The sequence below is a fragment of the Dendrobium catenatum genome, unplaced genomic scaffold (assembly GCF_001605985.2).
Source record: "Dendrobium catenatum unplaced genomic scaffold, ASM160598v2 fragScaff_scaffold_249, whole genome shotgun sequence".
Taxonomy (NCBI): domain Eukaryota; kingdom Viridiplantae; phylum Streptophyta; class Magnoliopsida; order Asparagales; family Orchidaceae; genus Dendrobium; species Dendrobium catenatum.
Window position 1 is genome coordinate 1,583,556 of NW_021318711.1, and position 23,195 is coordinate 1,606,750.

The 23,195-nt window shown below is 33.5% G+C and overlaps 2 protein-coding genes across 2 annotated transcripts; one reads left to right on the top strand and one right to left on the bottom strand.

Moving 5' to 3' along the window:
- The first annotated feature begins 9,580 nt into the window (after nucleotides 1–9,580).
- LOC110098250 (GDSL esterase/lipase At2g23540) lies at nucleotides 9,581–13,014 on the top strand. The gene is made up of 5 exons (XM_020825007.2): nucleotides 9,581–10,038; nucleotides 10,133–10,263; nucleotides 10,778–11,026; nucleotides 12,225–12,480; nucleotides 12,569–13,014. The coding sequence occupies exons 1-5, from the start codon at nucleotides 9,789–9,791 to the stop codon at nucleotides 12,790–12,792; spliced, it is 1,110 nt and encodes a 369-aa protein (XP_020680666.1). The 5' UTR covers nucleotides 9,581–9,788; the 3' UTR covers nucleotides 12,793–13,014.
- Nucleotides 13,015–18,595: 5,581 nt separating this feature from the next.
- Nucleotides 18,596–21,625, bottom strand: LOC110098267. The gene is made up of 4 exons (XM_020825028.2): nucleotides 21,119–21,625; nucleotides 20,757–21,040; nucleotides 19,786–19,909; nucleotides 18,596–19,050 (listed from the first exon to the last, which is right to left on the bottom strand). Exons 1-3 carry the CDS (start codon nucleotides 21,396–21,398, stop codon nucleotides 19,853–19,855), a joined length of 621 nt encoding a protein of 206 aa, XP_020680687.1. The 5' UTR covers nucleotides 21,399–21,625; the 3' UTR covers nucleotides 18,596–19,050; nucleotides 19,786–19,852.
- Between the last annotated feature and the right edge of the window lie 1,570 nt (nucleotides 21,626–23,195).

Sequence of the window (23,195 nt, forward strand, 5' to 3'; positions counted from 1 at the left end):
GAAGCTATAGATAAAAACTTTTTTTTTTTTGTAAAAAATAATTACATGTTCTTAAATTTTACGAACAATAATGATTTTTATTATAAATTAAATTTTATATAATAATAAAAATCCAGAAAAAAATTATTGGATCTAACCTAGTTGAATACTCTATTATGTAGTAGGTGATACAAGGATGAACTTTTCTTCACAGACGAGTTGGTTTAATCAATTCGTCTTAGTATTTTGGAGGTGGTGGTGATTCGTGAAGATTGTTGGGGCCAATGGCTATGGTGGTCATCCACAACGATGGTTGGAAAATATAAGAGAGCTCTTTCTAGTTCTTTCTATTATTCCGACATCCCTCATGTGAAGAATGATAATATAGTCTATTTATAAATTTTTAAGAGTGACAAGTTCTGTAAATATGAAAATGATCTAGAGAAAAATTGGAGTGCTCCAACGACCGTCCGCATTCATTCACTACAGGAAATTTATGAATTTTCTGCAAACTTTACGACGGATTATTTTTTATCGAAAATGACGACGAATTTGAGACAGAAATTTTCAAAGATTTTTTTTTTTGCAACGCAAGCTGACTAATAATATAAATAAAACAACTTTATATTGTATTTTGTCTGTGTGGTCGAGTGGAGATCAGACATCAGTGGGTTAGTTTGCAAGAGGAGCAGGTTCAATTCCTGGACAGTTCATGTGGAATGCCAGTTCGGTCAGGCAGTCGGTAAGGCGGGCTCAGGCAGCCAGCTAGTTAGGCATGAGCAGGCAATTGGTCCGGAGGGCAGTCATGCTCGCGTACTGGGCAGCCAGTTAGGTTAGAAATGCGGTAAATTTCTTTTTCGCAGCAAATAATTTTGCGACGCTGTTTTTTGCGACAACAAGAAATCAACCAAAAATCCTCCTCAAATCAGAATTTGCGACATATTTTCCTTATTTTGCGACGGATTTTTCCACAAAAAAATGTGATTTTTTTGTAGTGATTCTCTCGATCATAAAACATTCGTCAAGTATTTAAAGTGTCTTAATGATGTCAAATTTAAGTTATCTTGGCTTCATTGGATCCGTCTCATCAAGCCGCTCAATCAACTATAAACATGTTTAATTTGGAGATCATTTGATCATCTAATGAATGCTCTGAAACTTCTAAATATGCTCTAAACCCTTTATTTGAGCTCATTTGGGCTTGGAGTTGATCGATTTTGGTGACGTTGGGTTTGTTTTACCGTTTTCCCATTATTTATAATGAAATCAATTTAGGTATACCCCTTTTTCTCTTTTCTCTCCAAAAGCATATATACTCCCTCGCTTTTCTCTCATTCTTCCTTTTCCGTGCACATAGTTATGTATTCGTTTACTACTAATGTGATTTTCACACATAGCTTGTTACATACGGTGATGCTAAATCCTTTCTACCATGAAGGTTTCGTTTGGGACGGGTTTTTTATTGCTTTCTAAAACAGAGTTTTAGTACAATTTTTTTTTTTAATTTTCTACTAAAACTACGTTTAGAAAGCAATAAAAAAGTTCTCCCAAACAAAGCCGAAGTCAAAATAATGAAGCAATTTTTTTTGATACATGCCATTTTATACCATCATATTTATATATCTAATACCCAATACTTTAATATTACATACATACCACCATATATTATTTTAATATCAAATATGCCACTCATATTTCATTCCTACCACCCATGTATTTCATTCTACAACTCATACTTGATATGAAAGTGAACTATATATGAGTGGTATGTATGTAATATTAAAGTTTTAGATGTTAGATGTGAGAATAAAGTATTATAGGGTGGTTTGTATGTAAATCCCCCTTTTTTAATGTTGACTTTCTATTGTTAATTTATATGGATTTGATTTGTTGTATATTGAATGTTTTAAAGACCTAGTTGACCTGTGAAATATTGTGCTTGATTTCTAATTTTAGTGTTTAATTTTGCTAATGATATGTAAATTTCCTTTTTATATATTGAATTTGCTCACCCTAAAAAAAGGCTGGATCTGTCCCTGATCAGGGACCTTGCTTCTATTGGTTTGACCTAATTTTATGAGTACTAAATATTATGTTTTTTTTTTTAATTTTACGCTAAATTACTACTTAAGCTCCCTCCTTAGGCTTACATATGTTGACCAAGGGCTAGATTTCATTGATTCATTGGTTTCAGATATCTTTGGTTCTATATATATACAAAAATAAGATCAAAGAATCGGAAAAATTTTACACAGACTGTTTTTTCCATGAGGTCATGATATCTCCATTAGTGATTGTGTTAGTACTGTGTGTGATATAATTGTAATAATCAATTAGATTGTATTATTGTCTCGTACCTTAGTTCAGTCTGCTAAGTTTCGCCAAATGATATCGGTGATGCTAGTTATGATGATAGCATGGATGACTGCAGAGTTGATGACATTGATTACTTGAGCAAGTACTAATATTTTTGTTGTAGTTCTTCAAGGATTCAAGCGCTTCCAAATGAGAAATTATTACGTGCGGGATGTGGACGTAGAGCTGCGTTCGGATATATAAGCGTACATAGTGTGTACACACTATGTATAAAAATATATTGTATACTTTTAAACACAGTGTGTACACAATATGTGCACAAACAGTCTGAACGATCATAAAGAGATGTGAGAATGAGTCAAGACAGATAAAAAAAGAGAAAGAAGAATTTCCTTCATATTTTTATTTATTTTTAATTTTTATTTTTCTGTTAGTTCTTAATTGGAAGGAAGGTTATTAGATTCTTATGATAGGCATGTTGGATTTATTACCAATCGAAATGCCTCCAAACTTTTGTTTTTAGTTATGTAATAAACTATCAAATTTTATTATTGCCAAGTTGTGCTCTTTTTTTAGGCTTCATTTGGGACAACTTTTTTACTGTATTTAAAGCAGCTTTCAAGAACAAAATTTTATGCTAGAAACTACTTTAGAATTAGTATGAATGCTGTTCCAAATGAAACATAAATTTATCTCTATTTTAATAGAGATAAATATGCTACTACTGAGCAATGAAACTATCAGGCACATAATTCTCACTAAGCTTAAAATTAAAATAAAAAAAAAAGAAAAAAAAGTATATACAACAACATAGGGGTGTCAATATTTGACACGACCTGAAAACACGACTCGAACCCGACCCGAAAATTTCGGGTTAGGGTCAATCCGAACCTGAAACGGATCAGGTTCGGGTTCAACATTTCGACACATTTCAAAAATCGGGTTGGGTTCGGGTTAACCCTTTTGACCCAAAATTGACCCCAAAGCTCGATTTTGACACGGCAACCCGAGATTGACCCGTTTTTGACCCGAAAACTAGCAATTTTTTGTTGGAAACGAGTCATTCGGGTCGTGTCGGGTTGACCCGGACCCGATGCGGGTCGGGTTCAGGTCAGGAAAACTGACCCATTTTCAAAAATGGGAAAATGGGTCAGGTTCGGGTTGACCTGAATAGTACCAGGTTAGTTTCGGGTTCGACCCGCAGAGGATTAGAGTTACATTAGTTAAGCCAGAATTGGCAGGTTAGGAATGAAGGCCAAATTCGGCCTTTTTTTTAAATAGGCCCAAGTTTGAATATTAAAAAAAGCCTCTTCGGCCCATTAGTTCTGTTCGTTAACGATCGAAGTCCATCTTTTTAAATTAGAGAATTAAATGGAGAGAGAAATATAGAAATTGAAAAAAAAAAAAAAACAAAAACAAATGATTGATTATATAAATATATGATTATAATTATTTTTTTAATTTTCTAAGTTAAATATTTGGATATATCACGACTTCTACTTAATTTATAGTGATTATAATGCTCTAATTATCTAATAGTTGGCCTTTTAATTTTATTTTAGAATTTAATTCTTTAACTTTTTTTTTTTGTAATTTTGGTTTTCCTTCTTAAGTATTTATATTTTTACCTCTAGGTCTGCCTCTTTTATCAAGTATTCAATCTTATAACATTAATATGTATAATTAGTAATTATTTATTATTCTTTTTAGCTTAATCTTTTTTAATGAGAGTATTAACATTTTCTTCTTCTTCTTCATCTTCTCTCTCTCTCTCATAGTGTTTCTCATTACAATTCTCTAATGTTTAACTCAAACTCATAGAGCACACTACTAAAAAAGAGTTTCTGCAGCACTTAATACTGACGGTTAGATAAATCATTTCTTAGATAAATATACGCAGTTGTTTTTACCACTACTAAAAATAAATATATTTTTCATAGTCCAAGCTTGGCCACCCTTCCAACGACCTAACTCAATTTTCTGCACGTTTCCTCTTACCGTTCGACTGTGAGTTGCATTTGGCTGGCATTCGCTCGTTCACGCCGAACCTGCCCACACCATAAAAAATGCTACGAATGTCTGACTTATTAGTAATGGCACTGGCTGGAAACAAATAGGAGAATCCTAACAAGTCAGGTTTGAGTACTCATCCTGCCAAAAAAAAAGACTAAAACAATTATGATCACTATTGCTGTGATTGATGAGAAGTTCTGATCACAAACACTTTGCAGCCAATATGTTTGTTTTTTTTTACTTAACAATAGCCTTACATTTGTAACGAAAAATGAGCAGAAAATATATTGAATTATCATCATAACTCTTACATTCCCTCCTAATAAGAAATAATCATACAAATTATCATCAATCAACCAATAAATATATATATTTTTTTCAATCAATTTCTCAACAAACAAATAGGTGAAAACTAATTCCAACTTAATTCCTTAATTTATCATTTTGACTTCCTCTCTTTCAATTCCTTTCAAACCAAACATCAACTCAATGTAGACATCACAAATCTTATAGAGTTGAATATGTTGGGATAATAAGGAGTGAAATTAAGGCTTCGTTTGGAACAATTTTCTTATTGCTTTATAAAACAGAGTTTTAGTACAGCATTTTTCTTCCAAAAAATTTTTGTACTAAAACTCTGTTTATAAAACAGTACGAAATTTGTCTCAAACAAAGCCTAAACTATTAGATTATGATTAATTTTAATGTATGTTTTAATATATATATATATATTATTTTATTTTTTGTGATTAATTCTAATGTGATATCATAGAAAATGATTTATTTTTTTTAACATAGTAAATAAATTCCTTTGTTTGATCAAAGATGAAGCTTTGTAATTTGGAAAACTATTATCATCTCAACAACATCACACCTAACTCCTCACCAACAAAGTCATATTACAATAGCAATGAAGAATTACTTCTTGACATCATATTCAACATTTGGACATCATGTTCTTAATTAGGGGTAATTTTCATTTAAGTATTCAAAATTTATTTAATTACAATATTACTATTTAATTATGTTTACTAACAATTGATTAATGCTGCATAATTAATCCCCCCTTAGTTCATAGCTCTAGAAAATATTAATGTATTTGGAGTAAGAGAGAGATTATGTATTACATCCAATTGATTTTCACCAGGTAGAGTGCTATTATATTAATTTTTTGAAGGTATGATGGGGAGAAGATTAATTTATTAAAATTCTAAATTGATTATTCTTAATAAGAATAATTTTTTTTTCAATTTAAAAAATGTTGAGCATTTTTTTCACATTCAACAAACTATTTCTAAATCAGTCATAGTAAATCTAGATTTTTAAATTTTCATTGATTGATTATAGAAAGAAAGACTATTTTAGGATGAGGATCAATGTCGGAATTAGAACATTCGTGCATGACATTAACAAATGTCTGACGATGGCAAAGGGCAACAATCTGTCGATGGATGTTTGTTGATTACAGATTGATTATAGAACAATCCTATTTATATATACTTGCATATATATTAGTGTAAATAGATTTGAGTAGACTCCGAGCCGGCTCATTTATTAAGAAAGAGAGAAAGTCATTCTTGTTCAAGTAAATAAAAAGAGTTACAAATTAAATAAGATATAATAAAAATTACTTAAAATTTAAAATGAGAGGTAGAGATATATCTTTAAATATTTTAAATAATTTTATAATAAAATCATTGAAATTTAATATATTTTAAGTGTATTTTATATTAATAAATTTGAAACGAGCCATCACACATGCCAAAAAGTCAAGTTGAAGCTTAATATTAGCTCATCGAGCTCATCTCACAAGCCAAATAGAGCTTGTGCCCGCATACCCCTTACAAACATTTGTGTATTTTATTTCAAAACAACAAATGACAAACTCTCTATTATGACATTTTGGGATTGCATGTTTTGAATAGCTTTCTCGCTTTCATGTTTTTCATATAACAATCATAATTTCATTTGAGAATTATTTTTTGCAGTCAAAATAGTTAAATTATTTTCTTTACATGAACTTTACAATCAACATTATAACATACAACCCTCCAAAATAGCAGAGATTATTCTGTGCGGACGCCAAACGCATCTCTACATCCGGATACCAACCCACATAAACCGAGCCCCTGTACCGAACATTACTGCGCTGCGGTACCACGGTACCGAGCCGCTGTCTTAGATATGCATATAGGGTTCAGCTTCGACACACAATAATTTTTCCCCAAATAGATCACCAATATTAGTTAACAACTTAACATCATTAACTCTTCATTCCAAAACAACATCAAAAAAATTACATGCATGCCACGTTACAGTCTAAAGAAGACGTAAAGTTCATTAACGTGTAACAGCGTTGCACGTTACACGTGCCAAAGAATGACAACTAGTTCTATCCTGATGCCTAGTAGAAGCCAGTGAATATAAAATAATAGAAGATTTCAAAGTCATACGATAAATTTCTGTCAACTGATGATGCGAGATGCTTTGATTTATTATTAATTACAGAAAAATTATTTACGTATATAGATGAAGACAGCAGAGGAACATATATATCCTTCCCCAAATATGATTATAATCTCATTAAAAAAAAATAAACCTTAAAGCTCTCAAATTTAAGGTATAAAAAAATTACAATGAGGTTATAAACATAAATGTTAAATGTAATTAAAAAAAATAATAATATTAATAATAGAGTGATATGGGGTGTTAATAATTGACCACCCGAATCCAAATCAAACACGGACCTGCCTCAGAAAATTTTGAGTTCAGGTCACCCTGTTTGCCAAATAGGTTGGGTTCAGGTTCAAGATATGACCCGTTTCTAAAATCATGTTGGATTCGGGTTGACCCGAAAACACTAAATCAACCCGAAACTGACCAGGCGCTCACGCCAGCACCCGAACCCATGCTTACACCCGTGCCTGCGTGTTGGGGAAATCATCATAATATTGTTTCAAAGTTATATTGGCTTATGTGATTGTGGTTCTTGAAGAAGTATGCTTTTCCTTTTATCATGATAGAGCAAAGTTCAAAATCATATGACTTCTATACTAATTTCATATGATTGATGAATGATATTTATGATATTGAAAAAAAAGTTCTTTTTGTTGAATAATGATTAATGATCAATATTGGGAGCTCTCTCATGACTGATATGAGGTGAAGGTTTTTAGTGTTGTGCCAACAATCACAGTGGAAATAAAATTACACAACACAAACAAAATAAACATGACGATTTATGTGGTTCAGTGAAGATGCCTATGTCTATAGGGAGGGGGGATAATTTCACTAACTTGGAGAAAAATAGGGAATTACAATGAACTCTCTCTTCTCTCATCTCTTACGTTCAACAGCAGCCCTCAGGGCCCTCTTTAATTATAGATTTGAGCTAAAGTAAATATGCTTCATAATCTAATCAAAATCAAATTCCTAAACAATAATTAGATCTTCTAATTAATGCATCAATCAAATCTCTAAGTAACGCAATAATTAAAACCCCTAATTAATGTAATAATTAGATCCCCTAATTGATGCATCAATCAAATCTTCAAACAAATCAATTTAATTAAGGAAATAATCTATTCCCTAATCAATTACAATAATAAGCCATTAAAAGCTTTCAAAATAAAAGCTTATTTCAATTTGGAAATAATTCTAAATCAACAATCTCTAACTCGTCTCTAATACCAAAACGACTATATCCAGATAGTTGCCGACGTATCCCCCTCCCAAGGGATCAAGCCGATTGTAGTTCATCAAAATATGGATAATCAATCATGAGTCATGGATCACTGCTGTGATGACTACATCTCTAAGCCTGTATCAAATGTACCATTCAAATACATTAGGACACTCTTCACAGCTTGCCAATGACTCATTGGATCATATATGAATCTGCTCACAACGCCAACTGCTTGTGCTATGTCTAGATTGAGTTCCTCTAAAAGCAGACCATATTGTGCTACAAGTGTCCAGTAACCACAGGACGAGGGATTCTTAACCACTGGGGAGAACAACTTATCATAAGCAATCCCTTCCATTGCACATAGCCTTTTGCGACCAACCTAGCCTTATACTGCACATTAGCTCCATGAGATCTTTTCTTCTTTGCACACATCCATTTGCACCCAATGGCTTTTCCTCTTTGAGGAAGCTTCACCAACCTCCAAGTAGCTTCCATAACCATCTTCCATAGATCACCATCAGGACTATCTATTGATTCCTTTGATTCTATTGATCATCGATCGTTTATAAAATATTTGAATGATATAATAATATCATAATTAAGTAACCTTCGACTCTTAGATTCACCTCGTAGAATGGCTCGATTTAACTATAACCATGTTATAATTGAAGATCATTTGGTCCATCAATTTATGTTCAAAGTTTCCAACCACAATTCAAGTGCTTGATTTGAGCTCATTTGGAGTTAGATTGGATCATTTGTACTGTCGATATGTTTGTCTTGTCTAAAAGTTCAATTTGACTATAAGTTAGCTAAAATTGGTGGTTCAAATGATCCTTAATTTAATTTAGAAATTTTCCATTCAAATTTTACATCAAGATTCATGCTGCTAAAATGAATTTTTAGAAATCATATCAAATTCGATTTTATTTATTTGTTGGATTTTTTTTTTTTTTTTTGGTTAGCTTTTGTAGATCGTTCGAACAAAAAATTAAATTATACTAATATTTTCAAATATTAAATAAAAAAAATTCATGATATTTAAATAAAGAAGTGATAAAAAGATCAATATGTCTGATTCTTATATACCTTTTTTTTAAATTCTCACACAAATATCAAAATTAACAATAAACAAATGTTCCATAATTTTCACTTATCCCAAATTCCCCATGGTTTGATCGCATAAATCATAAAAATATGAATTTAATAGTTTAAAAATAAAATAAAAAAGTTAATTTTATAAATAGGTAAAATTTAATCATTATACCTATTAAATTATTAATCCCCCTATTTTTTAAATCTTCAAACCATAATAATCCAAAAAACTAAAATTAAAATCTATAATAATATTTTATTTCAACATTTAAATTAAATTATCTAATAACACAAAATTGTAATACCATATCCTTAATTAACATTTAACATTAAAAAAAACAAAATAACAAAAAGTAAAACAAACAAAAAAAAAATTTTTTTTTTTGCATGTTTGCAAATGCTTATACTCTTCATCTATAAACCTTTAAAAGCTCAACAGAGTCAACCATTTTAGCACCAAATCCGATCAAGGAGATGATTCCAGGCCAGATTTCCTGTAAATATAGGTGATCTACTCTTACTTGTTCAAACAGCCAATCCTCAAATATTCCACCCAAATTATTTAGGGAGGTAAAATGTTGATGAACCACCCCTCTCAACACAAACCAAACAATTTAAAAGGACCACCAAACATAACTATACATATTTCCTTCCAACTCAATATAACTGAAGCTTACAAGGCTCTGATCGATGCTATATGGCTATGGCTTTGGCAATTTTGCTGTTATGTTCTCTAATGGGAGCTTTCGTCGGCGCCGGCGGGGATACTATCGATAACTTAACGGCGTCCTTCGTGTTCGGCGACTCTCTCGTCGATGCTGGAAACAATAATTATCTTCCTACTTTGTCAAAGGCCGATATAAGGCCGAACGGCATCGACTTCACCGCCTCCGGCGGGGAGCCGACTGGCCGGTATACTAATGGGAGGACTATTGCAGATATTGTTGGTAATTATATCACTCAAATGCCAATCTGTTTGTTTTTATATTGCAGAATTACTTGCCTATGCTGATTCAACTTTCTCATTTTTTTTCCCTGAAGGAGAGGAATTGGGACAAGTAGGTTTTTCACCGCCATTTCTTGCCCCAAACACAACAGGAAATGCTATATTGAATGGAGTAAATTATGCATCAGGTGGCGGTGGCATATTGAACGGCACAGGACAAATATTTGTATGCATGCCCCCTCGCTTTTTCTAAAGAAACTTTTGCTTCGTTTGGGACGGCTTTTCTTATGCTTCTTAAAGCGGCTTTCTAGTACAAAAAATTAACTTTATAACTAGAAAGCCGCTTTAAGAAGCAGTAAGAAAGCCGTTCCAAACGGAGTCTAACAACTTTTTTACTTCTTCGTTTTTTATAACTTAGGTTTTATTTGAAACAGCTTTCTTATTGTTTCTTAAAACAGTTTTTTTTACAGAAGTTCTAATTTTTTACTAAAAAGTTTGATTAAGAAGCAGTAAGAAAACAGCCTCAAACGAAGTCTTAGATTTGGTTTCGGGAGACTCTCATTACTTTTTGAAGTAATTTTTTCGTAAAAACTTTCTAGTTCAAGAAATTTTTTGCACCAGAAAGCTAGCCGTTTTAGAAAACAGTAAAAAAACTATCCGTCCCAAAATGAACACTTTATCAGCATGCATTATATTGTGCTCGCTCCTTACTTTTATTTTTTGATTGTGTTTAATGACAGGTGAATAGACTTGGGCTGGAAATCCAAGTGGACTACTTCAACATTACAAGGCAAGAACTGGACAAAATAATGGGGAAATCTCAAGCAAAATATTTTCTTATGAAGAACTCAATATTCTCAATGACCATAGGATCCAATGATTTTCTTAACAATTATCTCTTCCCTTTCCTCTCTGCTGGGGTGAGAATAAATCAGACACCTGACACCTTTGTGGATCAACTGATCAACACCCTCAGAGCTCAACTCACTGTAAGTTCTTTCTTGGAGAAGGTTATGAGTGTAATTTCTTTTTTTGTTTTTAATAATTTTATATTATATAGCATAAAATAAAATAAAAAGGTTTAGATATGGTTTTTTTTATTAAAATTATTGTTCAAACTGAGGTTGTTAATGATAAATGATTCACTTTTGAGTTTTACTTATCTATCTTATGAGCAATGGGATAGTCTGAATAGAGAGAGACTATTCTGTGTGGACACCAAATAGGAAAAAATCGTCTGGTTTTATCTCTGTGAACAATAAAAGCGCAGAATGAACAATAAAAGTGCAGCTTCACTGTGTTTTTACTGTTCACAAAGACAAATCGGACGGGAATAATTCATCCTAAATAGGAACTTTGATGAGTTGATCTTGTTTAGAGCCAAGGGTAGGTGCATAATTTTGATATTGGGAGGGAGGTTGGAGCAAATTTATTTAAAATTTAAATTTTGCATTGCATTATTTTAATTATGTTCACAACCCCTACCCTGTAAGATCCCCCTTTGATATATTCGAGCTAGCTTTGACTCATTACTTCAGCTTGAACAAATCACTTTCTTATTCATATTTTTTGAAGGATTTATATTATTATCATAAAATTTTATGTATTTATATTTTGAATAAACATCACACGCGTTCTCCACAGATCTTACAAAGATACTTATATAAATCACCCCAAGGGATGCAAACATTCAAGTTAAATATGAAAAAATGAGAAAGAAAACTACAAAGCCCGACTCGCAGTACTGCGACGCTGGGGTTTGGAGCGTCGCAATGATCCACTCTCTGTCTTCAACTTGATTGACAGTGCTGTAGAGCTGGGGTTTGAAGCATCGCGGCGTTCCACTCTCTATCTCCAACTTGCACAAGTGCAGCGCTGGAGCTTTGTAGAGTTGTAGAGAAAAAAAAAAAGATTTTTGAGGGTGAGGCCTTAAACTTAAATCAAGGGGAGGTGCCCACTGCAACACCCGACGAGCTCGACTGACGTAATTGAGGTCTAAGTCAACAATACAATCCTGTCTATCGATACAATCAGATTCCACCAAAAAATAACAATTTCTACATTAAACAACTAAATCTTTATATTGATGTATGTAATAATTAAATATTTAAATTGTATAAAAATATCATTAACATTAATTTATTGAAATTTCAAACTAAAATTGTATTTTCTTTCTTTCTAAACCAGAGACTATATTCATTGGACGCTCGGAAATTTGTGGTAGCCAACGTTGGACCCATTGGCTGTATTCCGTATCAGAGAAGCATCAACAGGCTCACAGAGACAGAATGTGTTAGCCTACCCAATGAACTCGCAAGAACTTACAATGTCCGCTTAAGAGACTTACTTTCTGAGCTAAATGACAACCTCCCCGGAGCCAAATTTTGCCTTGCAAATGTATATGATTTAGTCTTCGAAATCATCACAAATTATAAAAGATATGGTAAGCACAATCAGCCAATTTTTTCCTTTTGGATCTTAAGCTTTGGAATTATGAAATGATTCACATATGTTTTGTTGTTGATTCGAAGGATTCACGACTTCGAGCTCTGCGTGTTGCGGGAACGGAGGGCGATTCGCGGGACTTATTCCGTGCGGGCCGACGTCGTCGATGTGCGATAATCGATCGGAATACGTGTTTTGGGATCCGTATCACCCTAGCGAAGCTGCAAATTTGATAATCGGAAAGTATCTTGTTGATGGAGACACTAAGTACATATCTCCCATAAACCTTAGACAGCTCAAAGCCCTTTGATCACAAAGCTTAATACATTTGGAGTTGTGGAGGAATTAGGTTTAGTTTGGGACTTTAAAAGAATTTTATTGTGTTAAAAGTTATTAACTGGTCATGTATGTATTATAAGCAGGTGTTTCTCCTGCTTGAATGTTAATAGGTAGATGTAATTCTTTGCAGGAACTGTTTACTTGTATTGGTTTTCATGATTGTAATAATAAATTTATACAAATATGATGAAATCTTGCTTTAATTGTGCTTTTGGCATAAAAATAAGGCTTTGTTTGAGACAGCTTTTTTACTGCTTTCTAAAACAGTTTATTAATTAGAAAATTTTTTGAATAGAAAGTTGCTTTAGAAAGCAATAAGATAGTTGTCCCAAGCGAAGCCTAAAACTGATACAAAACATAACTACCCCCTCTTCCATCATATTCATTAGAAACTAAGGCTTCGTTTGGGACAACTTTCGTATTGCTTTCTAAAATGACAGTCTAGTGCAAAATTTTCAAATTTAAAAAATTTTTGTACTTGAAAGTTGTTTTAGAAAGCAAGTAGAAAGCTGTCCCAAACGAAGCCTAAATGAAAAGTTTAAAATTATGGATTCGTTTGGGACAGCTTTTATAAAATAGCTTTTTAGTTTAAAAATTTTTGAGAAAAAAAAATTTGTTTGTGCCAAAAAATTGCAATAGAAAGTAGTAAAAAAATTTTCTCAAATGAAGCCCAAGTTCTTTGTTGATAGGGTCAACCACGCTAAGCATGGAAGCAAAAATATTGAAAGATTGCAAGCTCATAAGGCCACTCTTTCTTCCTACATTTGGTTTGACTTCTTTATGGACACATTTTTATCAAATTTCTTTTGTTACTTTCATTTCCTTAGCATCATTCATTATGACTGCTTTCTAAATTAGTCTCAGGTGCTCATAGGCATGAAAAAGCTTTAAAACCCCCTTTTTTTTTCTACCCATAACATATTTGTTTTATGTTGACTTATATAAACGGAGCCATTTAGTTTATTTTGAATAACATTCAATGGATTTTGGATTTCATTTCAGAATTAATGTTTTCAAATTTAAATATGATCCATAGAAAGACAAAATGAACGTGAAGGAGGCAGAACATAGTAGCTATCGATCAGGTAGTCACTCCCTATTTTGCTCTCTCCCTCGGTTCCCTCTGCTAGGGTTTCTTTCCTTGGGCCGTGCCGGGGTTCTCCCTCGCCATGTTGGGGCCTCTGCGCCGGTGCTCTCGTGGATTTTAGGGAAGCTCTTTTCTTCTCTTTGTTTTATACTTGTTTTGGTGATTTCTCGATTTTTTTGGTTTTTCTCCGGCGGTTGCCGGTATGGCACTGAATAAGTTGTGTGACCCTGATTTTTTAGGGGGTTTGTCTCACTCGCGCTCATTTTTGGAAGCGCTTGATGACTCTTCTTCGATTTCTTCTTTTCCAGATTTACGGACATCTACGTTTCGTGGCTTGCCCTCTCTTTGGATTTCCGACCAAGAAATCAAGGAGTTAGCTATCACTTTTCAATTTTCCTTAGTTGGATTCTTCCATTCTAAGCGGCCTTCTCTTGATTCCATTCGCAAGTTTTTCTTTAACCTAAAGCTAAACGGTGAAGTATCTATCACCTTGCTTGATCCTTCGCATATTCTGATCAAATTAGCAAATGATCTTGACTATTGTAGGGTATTTTGTCATAGATCCTATCTTGTTTTCAACTGTTATATGAAACTAACGAAATGGTCTCCATGCTTGGACATTGGTGTTGAGTTGCCTATCATACCGATTTGGATCTCTTTTTCGCATCTTCGTCCCCATTTGTACACCCCTCGTGTTCTTCATGGGTTGGGTGCTATTTTTGGGAAACCTTTGAAAATTGATGAGGCTACTGTTGTGGGATCCCGACCATCTATTGCTCATGTTTTAGTGGAGCTTGATATAACTAAATCATATCCAAGTCAAGTTTGGTTATGTTCTGAGAATTTAGGGTATGTGCAAGAGGTTGTTTTGGATGAATTCCCCTCCTTTTGTGCGTCTTGTAAGTGTATTGGGCATGTGTCTGGGAAATGTCGTCCTCCTCTTTCGACTGATTTGCCTAATGCTGCCTCTAAACCAAGTTTGAATTTAATCCCCTCATCTTTTGAGAATGTTGTTGTCCCCTCTGTGGCAGAGAATGCTGAGCAGGTTTTGGATTTTAATGTTGGTAAATTAGAGGAAATTGTTGTTGTTTTGTCCCTTATTGTCTTACAGCATGTTCCTCCTATTGATGACTTGGAGATTCAGGTGTTTGTTTCTCCTGTCCCTTTGTCTGTTAATTCTATGGGTGATTTGGTTATTATTGATGCTGATGTTGCCGCTATTTCTACTCCGGTTGGACCAGTCAATTCCGCTGTTGCCCCTGTTTCTATTTCTGTGAATTGTCGGGTGGCCACCGGCTTGTGATGTTGTTGTGGGTGGGGACCCTCTGTTTGCGGCCCCTAACTGTGTGAATTTAATTGTTCCTCATTGCGGTGTTAATTCTATAGCTAGTCCTTTAATTAATGTTAGTGTGGAGTTTTTGGATGCTATCTCGGTTTCTTCTACTGATGGTGGTGATGTTAACTCAGGGGGGGTTAGTGTGGTTCATTGTCTGTGGGTTGGTGTGACTCCGCTTGTAGAGGTGCCTATTTCGGTTATTTCAAACGCTAATTTACAAGCCCATCTAGTTAGGAACAATGTCTGGTGACAATATGATTGGTTACAAGATGATTTGTTGTCTGAAGGGGAGGATACTTTTGATGGTGGTTTGGAAACTGGGTTGCTGGATACTCTTATTAGACACTGTAAACACAAGTCTAAAAAATAAATGATTTATTGGGCCCTTTTGGTTACTTTATGGTTTCGACTACCTTCGTTAGCTTGGATTTGGAAGATGAGGAAGCAATTATTCTACATGCACTTGTGATGGCCAGGGTTGGGCAACTGTAGTGGCCTACTGATGCTTTTTTTGGATCCACACTGGATGGCCCTCCTTTGCAACTTGGTGTCGGTTTGAGTCTATGTTGATCCGATTGTGATTTTGGTTTTTTGTTGATAGTGGCTCTATTGAGGTGATCTGGTCGGGGTCTTGTGGTGTATCTTTCTTTCCTTTAATGTCATTTTCTTTTTGTTAAATAAAAAATAGGATCAGCTTGCACAGTGCCGCAGTGCGGAAAAATGAGAATTTATGTAATAAATAAATATTTAAAAATTATAATTATTAAAATAAATTAAATGAGTTAATTGAAATTTATTAGAAAATAACATAAGAAATAAATTATTAAAAAAGCTAACAAATAAATTAATTCAATAGATATCATTGCATCATAGGTTGGAAATAATAGAAAACTATTATCAAATGTTACAATAAATATTACAATGAAAGCAATTATTAAAATTGCAATAATTTCTAAGAATATTAGATATTAATATTGATGAAAATTTTTAGCGAATTGGTGAACTATTTCTCCAAAATATAAAGTTGGTGAGATATTGACTAATTTTTCATGTACATGATGTATATTTTACTCAATTACTTAAAACTAAGGCTTTGTTTGGGACAGATTTTTTATTATTTCTAAAATAATATTTTTAATGCAAAAATTTTTTCAACTAAAATTTTTTTAATTAAAAAAAAACTATTTTATAAAGCATCAAAAAATCTATCACAAACAAAGCCTAAAAATAGCCACCAATGCTCATCCAGTACTTATTATTCATAATTAAGCAACCTTTTGAGTATTTTTATGAACAAGATGTACAATCAAATATCTAAAACATCAGGTTCGAGCCAAGCCAGACTCAAATAAAAAAATTATAAAGCTACTATAAACTTCCATAAAATTAAATAATGTTGGAAATAACACTTTATGAATATAATCAAATAATAAATATTCAAAGAAATAGAAATCAACCTAATTAATTACTTAAAAATTATAGAATATCATTGAAGAACGTAAATCTCAACCGAAGTCGCTTATTTGAGATCACTTTTGTTTTAATCTTTATTTTGTCTGTGATGATCGGCGAATTATTACGTCCGGTCACTAGACCGTCCGGACATCAATCCAGACGCGTCATGTCACCCGTATACACTAGGCCCCGAATGTTTCTGGGTGACATGGTGCTTCTTGATTGGTGTCCGGACGAACCGGACACCAGATGTAATAATTTTCCGTGATGATCGCGGTTGTAGCTTTGCAAGAGGTCTTGGATTTGAATCTTACGTATGTGAAGCATGTGTGCCTTAATTACCAATGAATTAAGGTTCCACTTGGGATGGCAATAAATTTTTAAAAATGTGGTTATAAGACTGCTATGCAGAAAGTAACTTTTTAAAAAGTTGTTGAAAGTAGTTTCTTCTTACAAAAATTTCTTGAAAATAATTGATAAATAAATAATTATGATTATGGTTTGAAGAATGAATCAATAAAAAACTATCCCAAACGAAGTCTAAGACGTCGTTTGGGGCACCTTTTTTCTGCTCAGCTTTTCAAGCTGCAACCATAATTTCTACTTGATCGTTATTTTTTTCGTTGCTTCCAAAAAAAAATTTGTATTTGAAAGCTACTTTCTACAATAACTTCAAAAAAATTACTTTATCTATAATAAAAAAAGCTGTCCAAATAAAGCATAAGATTATCCAAAACGTATCGTGAAGATTAGTCTTTGCTTAACTCAGGCTTAAGTAGGCTTACAAACAAAGCCTGGTTAAGCCAAGACTAGTTTAGGAAAACTAAGCTGGCCCATTAAGGGCCCACTCCCATCAATTTCGTCTACCCAGCAAGCTTCACCTTGCGGCATGGATCCCTCAGTTATCTCCCCTACCAACAAAATCACTGATGGAGAAAGTCTTCTTCTGCAAATGGGTGGTGTCTTTATACCTTCTTGATGTCAAATATCAAAAATATTATTCATATTCAACTCAGATTAGAGAATTATCCAATACGGAGATCCTAAGTTCTCAAAATCTTTCGAGCAAATGAATTTGAGGAGTATTCAGATGTATTCCTGTCAAATAAGTAGCCAATTTTAGTGTCTTTTGGTTCGTCAGCCCCGTCGGGATGTTTGATTCGATTATCAATTCATTGAAATTGGCATTCAGATCCATTCGAATGAAACACCAAACTTCTGATGATCCAATTAAGTGAGTAGATGTATTATATCTGATCGAGCTAAACCTAAAAAGATTTGATTAAAGAATATAAAGTCATCATTGACAACCCCTCTTTTTAATTAAAAGATGGGTTAGTGTTAATAATTACTATTTAATCACTCCATTATTAGAATTCAATCAGATTGTAGAATGAACAATGTTGTTCTTATGTCAATTACAATAGAACAATAATGTTAGAAAACCCCCCTTTTTTTGCAAGTTGACAAATAGATTAGGCCTATATTTGTTTAGTATTATAAAAATTTTATCTTCAATAACTTTATCATTAAAAAAGATCTCAAGATAAACCAAGTCATCTTCCATCAAATAGATAATAATCTTGAAAAGTAATACCAACTACCCCTTTCAATCCCTCACCTAAAAGATTTTAGAAGGCAAATCTTATTCGATTGCATTTATATTTATATGATCATTATGTTGAATGAGAAATTAATACCAAATTGACTAATAATCTAAAATGGAAGATTCTAGAATGGGTTCATCGCTTAAAAATCAAACAAATATTTTTAATTAATAAAATTGTATTATGATGGATTTGGGAATCGTTAGATTTACTTTGAGATGAATGTGACATATGAATAATTTGTATCGCACTAATCATAAAATAAATTCAATAATTATCAAACTCATCATAATACAAATTATTCCAATAAAACCTCTAACTTTTCCTCAAAACAAGGCTATTTTAGCATAATCGATAAACACTTATTTCGAAATGAAATACATGTATATATACACTTCACCAAATCACTAAATTTAGATCCTCTCCCATTATCATGGTTAAATGGAGGATAAAGTGCTCTAATCACAGCCTTCTAATTCATTTTGGATGACTATGATTGATTCTAATCATCCAAAAATGGATTGAATGGCTAGAATTTGAAAACTATACAATCTAATATTACATTCTAACTGTAGTTAGAGAAGTCTACTTCCCCAACTCACATATTTACATCCATCTTCTCTGAAACTATGTTTTTCCTATAGAATTTACATACAGCGCCATGGATCCTTCTTATATAGATCAATGATGATGAGAACTCAGCATTTCTTTCGCTCTTGTTGCCTGACCTCAGTGCACTTTTACCTGTTAAAAAATGAGCAAAATAGCATTTAAGTTTGAGTCACACGCTTGAAGGTTTATTTATCTTTGTATGACTGAGAGAATGTTCTTATGCTTCAAACTCATAATCTCTAGGTTAATATGAAAGTCATCTAGGCATTGTTACATACTTGCTCACTAAAAACTGATCATTTAAGTGTAATGACACTTAGACTTCGTCCAGTTATTTTGTACCTTTTCTGAAAGGTAGTTTTAAAACTATTGTTTGAGAGAACGGAGTTTTCCGTTCTCTAGCGGAGAAGTTAATATTAGAAAGCTTTTGAAAACAGTACAAAAACAACGATATTCAGAACGTGGTTAAGAAAAGTAGTTTTATCAAACAACTAAAATTTTTATGCTTTATTGTTGCTAGAACGAAAAAAAAAACAGTAAAAACGGACAAACAAACGAGCCCTCAATTAAACGGTTTATCCTGTGATACAGAGCGCATTTAGGTTTCTAAATGAGAAACTGTAATTTGATCAGTCTATCTGCCCTTAATTTATTGTTCATGTCATAAAAAGATGATATTGAAGAGAGGTTCAATAAAAAATGGTGCAGAAGTTTTGCTTGATAGAATTATGGTAAGTGGTATAGAAAACATAATGTTTCCATGTATTCTGAATAGAAGTGGTGCAAGACTTGATAAGCAATCTGAAAATGAAAAATAAAAAAAATTAAGATAAACGGCAAGAGATTGACTGAATTTTGAAATCCTACCTGAAAGTCCAGACAACAATGGTGGCAAGAGGATACAATGTTTGCATCTCAACGATGCCACCATGATTTACTCGCTAAGCACAATCTTATGGTAGTTGGAGAACTCACTCTTATAAGCAGATACCTGCATCAGAAAAAAATTTTTTTTTTGGTCAGAGATTATATAGACGAATTCTCAATTGAAATGAAGCTCAGATTCACTAACAGGGGCTGTTTAGTATTCCATTTTGAGCAAATTTTAAGCAAGATTCAGCTGAATTTACGCCAAATCAATTTTTTGGACTTAAAATCCTACTTTGTTGATGAATCCAGTTTCAGTCTATTATTGGCTAAACCCAAAATTTTATAAATCCTACCATTCAAAGGATTTACAGATTTCTCATTCTCACAAATCTTAAATTCTGGAACAAATAGTTAAAAAGTCTAACAAAATTTATCAATTATCATGCCAAATAGTTTCAAGTTTTTGATATTTTTAGAATTGGGCTGAATCTGGATTTGCATGATTGACTAAATCCTACTTACTGCCAAACAGTCCCTAAGAACACACCATCAAATTTGCAAATAAGAATCCCAATTAAGTTTAAGGGTTTTAGTTTATTCTGAACTATGTAAAGAAAATTCATAGTTTTCAATAAGAATGCCTACACAAACAAAATAACATTGAATGGGGCACTCAATCTCTTCTGTATGTTATATGATTAGATTTCTGAGCTCTAAATTACCCCTATGAATCCTGCAAAAAGTTCTTTCTCAATTTTTCTTTTTGGGCTTTCTCCTCTTATCTTTCAACTCCAAGTTCAGCAAAAGACCGGTAAGAAGACCCCTCTAAATTTCCTATATTGTGATTGCTCTGAAATATAGTAAAACGACACAGAAAACAGAAAAAAACTTTAAAACATCTATCAAAATTCTAAAGGTAAAATCCAAAAACTGAGAAAGGAAGAAAAGCGGTTCAGTTGATATCATACCGCCTCAATATCAATCTTGTGCACAAGTAGCTTTCGTCTCTCTCTACAACTGATCCTATAAGCAGCCACTACATGAGCCATGGCTAGAGCCAAGGAGCTCAAGAACAGGGCTTGCACTGCAGGCCCTTCCTTCTCCCCAAATGAAAGCAAGTGCCTTTTCCCCGGCACTGCGTCAGCTCCGAGCATAATTATCGCTTTCATTGACACAAACGCTGCAGAAGCCGATGCACAGAGGGTCGCCACTCCAAGATATAGCCCGCGCCCACCACACCACAAATAGAAGCCTGCGAAAGCAAAACAAAATTTCCTTAGGGACAATTCATCGAACAGCTAGCAATCAACGCAGCCGCTCCGATGCTTACACAGGATAACGATTGATCGTGTTGCAGATATAAGAGGCAAGTCGACGAGGGAAGCTCGGTACCGGTAGCTTCTAAGTTGGGAGGCGAGAGCCTCGACGGAGAACACTGACCCGTCGCCGGCGGCGGATAGGAGGGCTGAGGGGAGGAGGAGGTCGATGACAACGACGAGAAGAGGAGGGGCGCAGACGAGGAAAAGAGAGGCGAGCATGTTGGCGACGAAAAAAAGGATCTTGACACCTCTCCAAGCACGGCTCCAAAATCTCTCCTTTTTCGAATTCATTGCAGTTTTTCTTCCCCGAGCAGGTGAATCGAATCGAGGAAGATGCTGTTATGGGCCGCGTGGGCATCGATGGGAGATGAGACGGCGGCAAGTGAAGGGGGTGATAAATGAGGAAGGAAGTGCAGCGGTTGGGTGCGAATTTTCTTCTGCATTTCATCAACGGCTCGGCGGCCGCGTGAAAGGCGTAACTTTTGGAGTCAAGGACGTCTGATCCTAGTCATAGTCGCCGACGTTGGTGGAGATTGACGGAATCCGGGCCCCGCAGAAGCTTCTGTCATGGTAGAGATCAGCTCCGTTGGGCAAAGCAGGGCAGGCCATTTGTGCGACGAATAGATATAAGCCGCGTATTGTGATAGCTAGTGTTGTTTTTTTTTTTTTTTGGGACATTTAGGTCATTTAAGACAAACTCACACACACAACGCATACACATGGACTCGAACCTTGGACCTCTTAGTTAGTGTTGTTTGCTTCTGATCACATTTCTTCTTCGTTTCCTTTTTTCTTTAATTGAAAATTATTGTAGGTTGAAATTACTCACCATGTTTTTGACGATTTGATAGTATGTTCCTTAGGAACTTTTATTCTATCCAGTGAACGTACGCAGAGGAAGGTTCGGTTTTAGGCAAAAAAGTGCCTTTACCGAGTTTTTCGCGCATGTACCGATTTTTAAAAAACTCGGTACAGGCGCTTTTTTGCCTAAAACCGAACCTTCCTCTGCGTACGTTCACTGGATAAAATAAAAGTTCGTTCCTTAGGCATGTTTTGCACCCTTCCTTTTTTTTTTTCTAAAGAGTTTAGGAGGGCCTTTGATCATCAAGTCAGATGTTTGAATTTTAAAAATGAAAAAAATAATAATAATAAAGAAAGCCTAAAAGTAGAATTCTTGGAAAGAATATTATCTTTTGCTTATAGCCCTTAGCAAAATATATATAACTAATTGAGATTTAAAACTCTTGTTCTTGACTAAGATTTTGTTTGAACAACTGTCTTACTGCTTTATTTTTCAAATCGCAATCACAGTTTTTATTTTAGGCTTCGTTTGGGGCGGCTTTCTTGCTACTTCTTAAAACAGCTTTCTAGTTCAATAATTAAATTTTTTGTACTAGAAAGCTGCTTCAAGAAGCAACAAAAAAGCCGTCCCAAACGAAGCCTTAATCTTCATTTTTTGCTATTTTTAGAGGAAAAAAATATAATACGAAGCTGCTTTCAAAAAAGTTGATTTCTACATTCCATTTTTACAATTATCTTTATAAAAAGTTGTAGCCATTCCAAATATATTCTAAGAGAGAAATTAGAGATTATAATGTATCTATTATGCATTGAAATATTTGCGGTATAGAAATATAGCATTTATATAATCTAAGAATTGAATGAAAATTATGTACTCTATGGTCAAATTGAGAGAATCTCTCAAAGGTGTAAGAGATACAAAAAAAAATTATATGAAAATTATTTAGTCTAGCTTACTTAAAACTATTCAATTAGAATATATTATTTATTAAAAATAATATCATTTTCTCATAACTATAGCATGCATTAATAGATTATGCCATGCATAAATTTAAGCAAAAATTATATATATGAAAAATAAAATAAGATTATACCAAGGGGCATGCCATACTAATTATTTGAGAGAAAAAAGTCTTTTTTTGATGTCATGACAATGTATAAATCATTAAGAGTTTCATTGAGCAAATATTTTGTATATGAAAAATAAAACTAAATTATAAAGAGTTACATGCAACACTATTTGAGAGTTAAAACTCAATTATTAAAAACATTATTAATATCATCATA

Coding starts and splice junctions, on each gene's coding strand:
- LOC110098267 (XM_020825028.2), bottom strand. CDS start 21,398: ATGAATTCGAAAAAGGAGAGATTTTGGAGCCGTGCTTGGAGAGGTGTC. Junction 21,041..21,118: donor ACGATCAATCGTTATCCTGT/GTAAGCATCGGA, acceptor TTGCTTTCGCAG/GCTTCTATTTGTGGTGTGGT. Junction 19,910..20,756: donor ACAAGATTGATATTGAGGCG/GTATGATATCAA, acceptor TTTCTGATGCAG/GTATCTGCTTATAAGAGTGA.
- LOC110098250 (XM_020825007.2), top strand. CDS start 9,789: ATGGCTATGGCTTTGGCAATTTTGCTGTTATGTTCTCTAATGGGAGCT. Junction 10,264..10,777: donor ACGGCACAGGACAAATATTT/GTATGCATGCCC, acceptor GTTTAATGACAG/GTGAATAGACTTGGGCTGGA. Junction 11,027..12,224: donor CCCTCAGAGCTCAACTCACT/GTAAGTTCTTTC, acceptor TTTCTAAACCAG/AGACTATATTCATTGGACGC.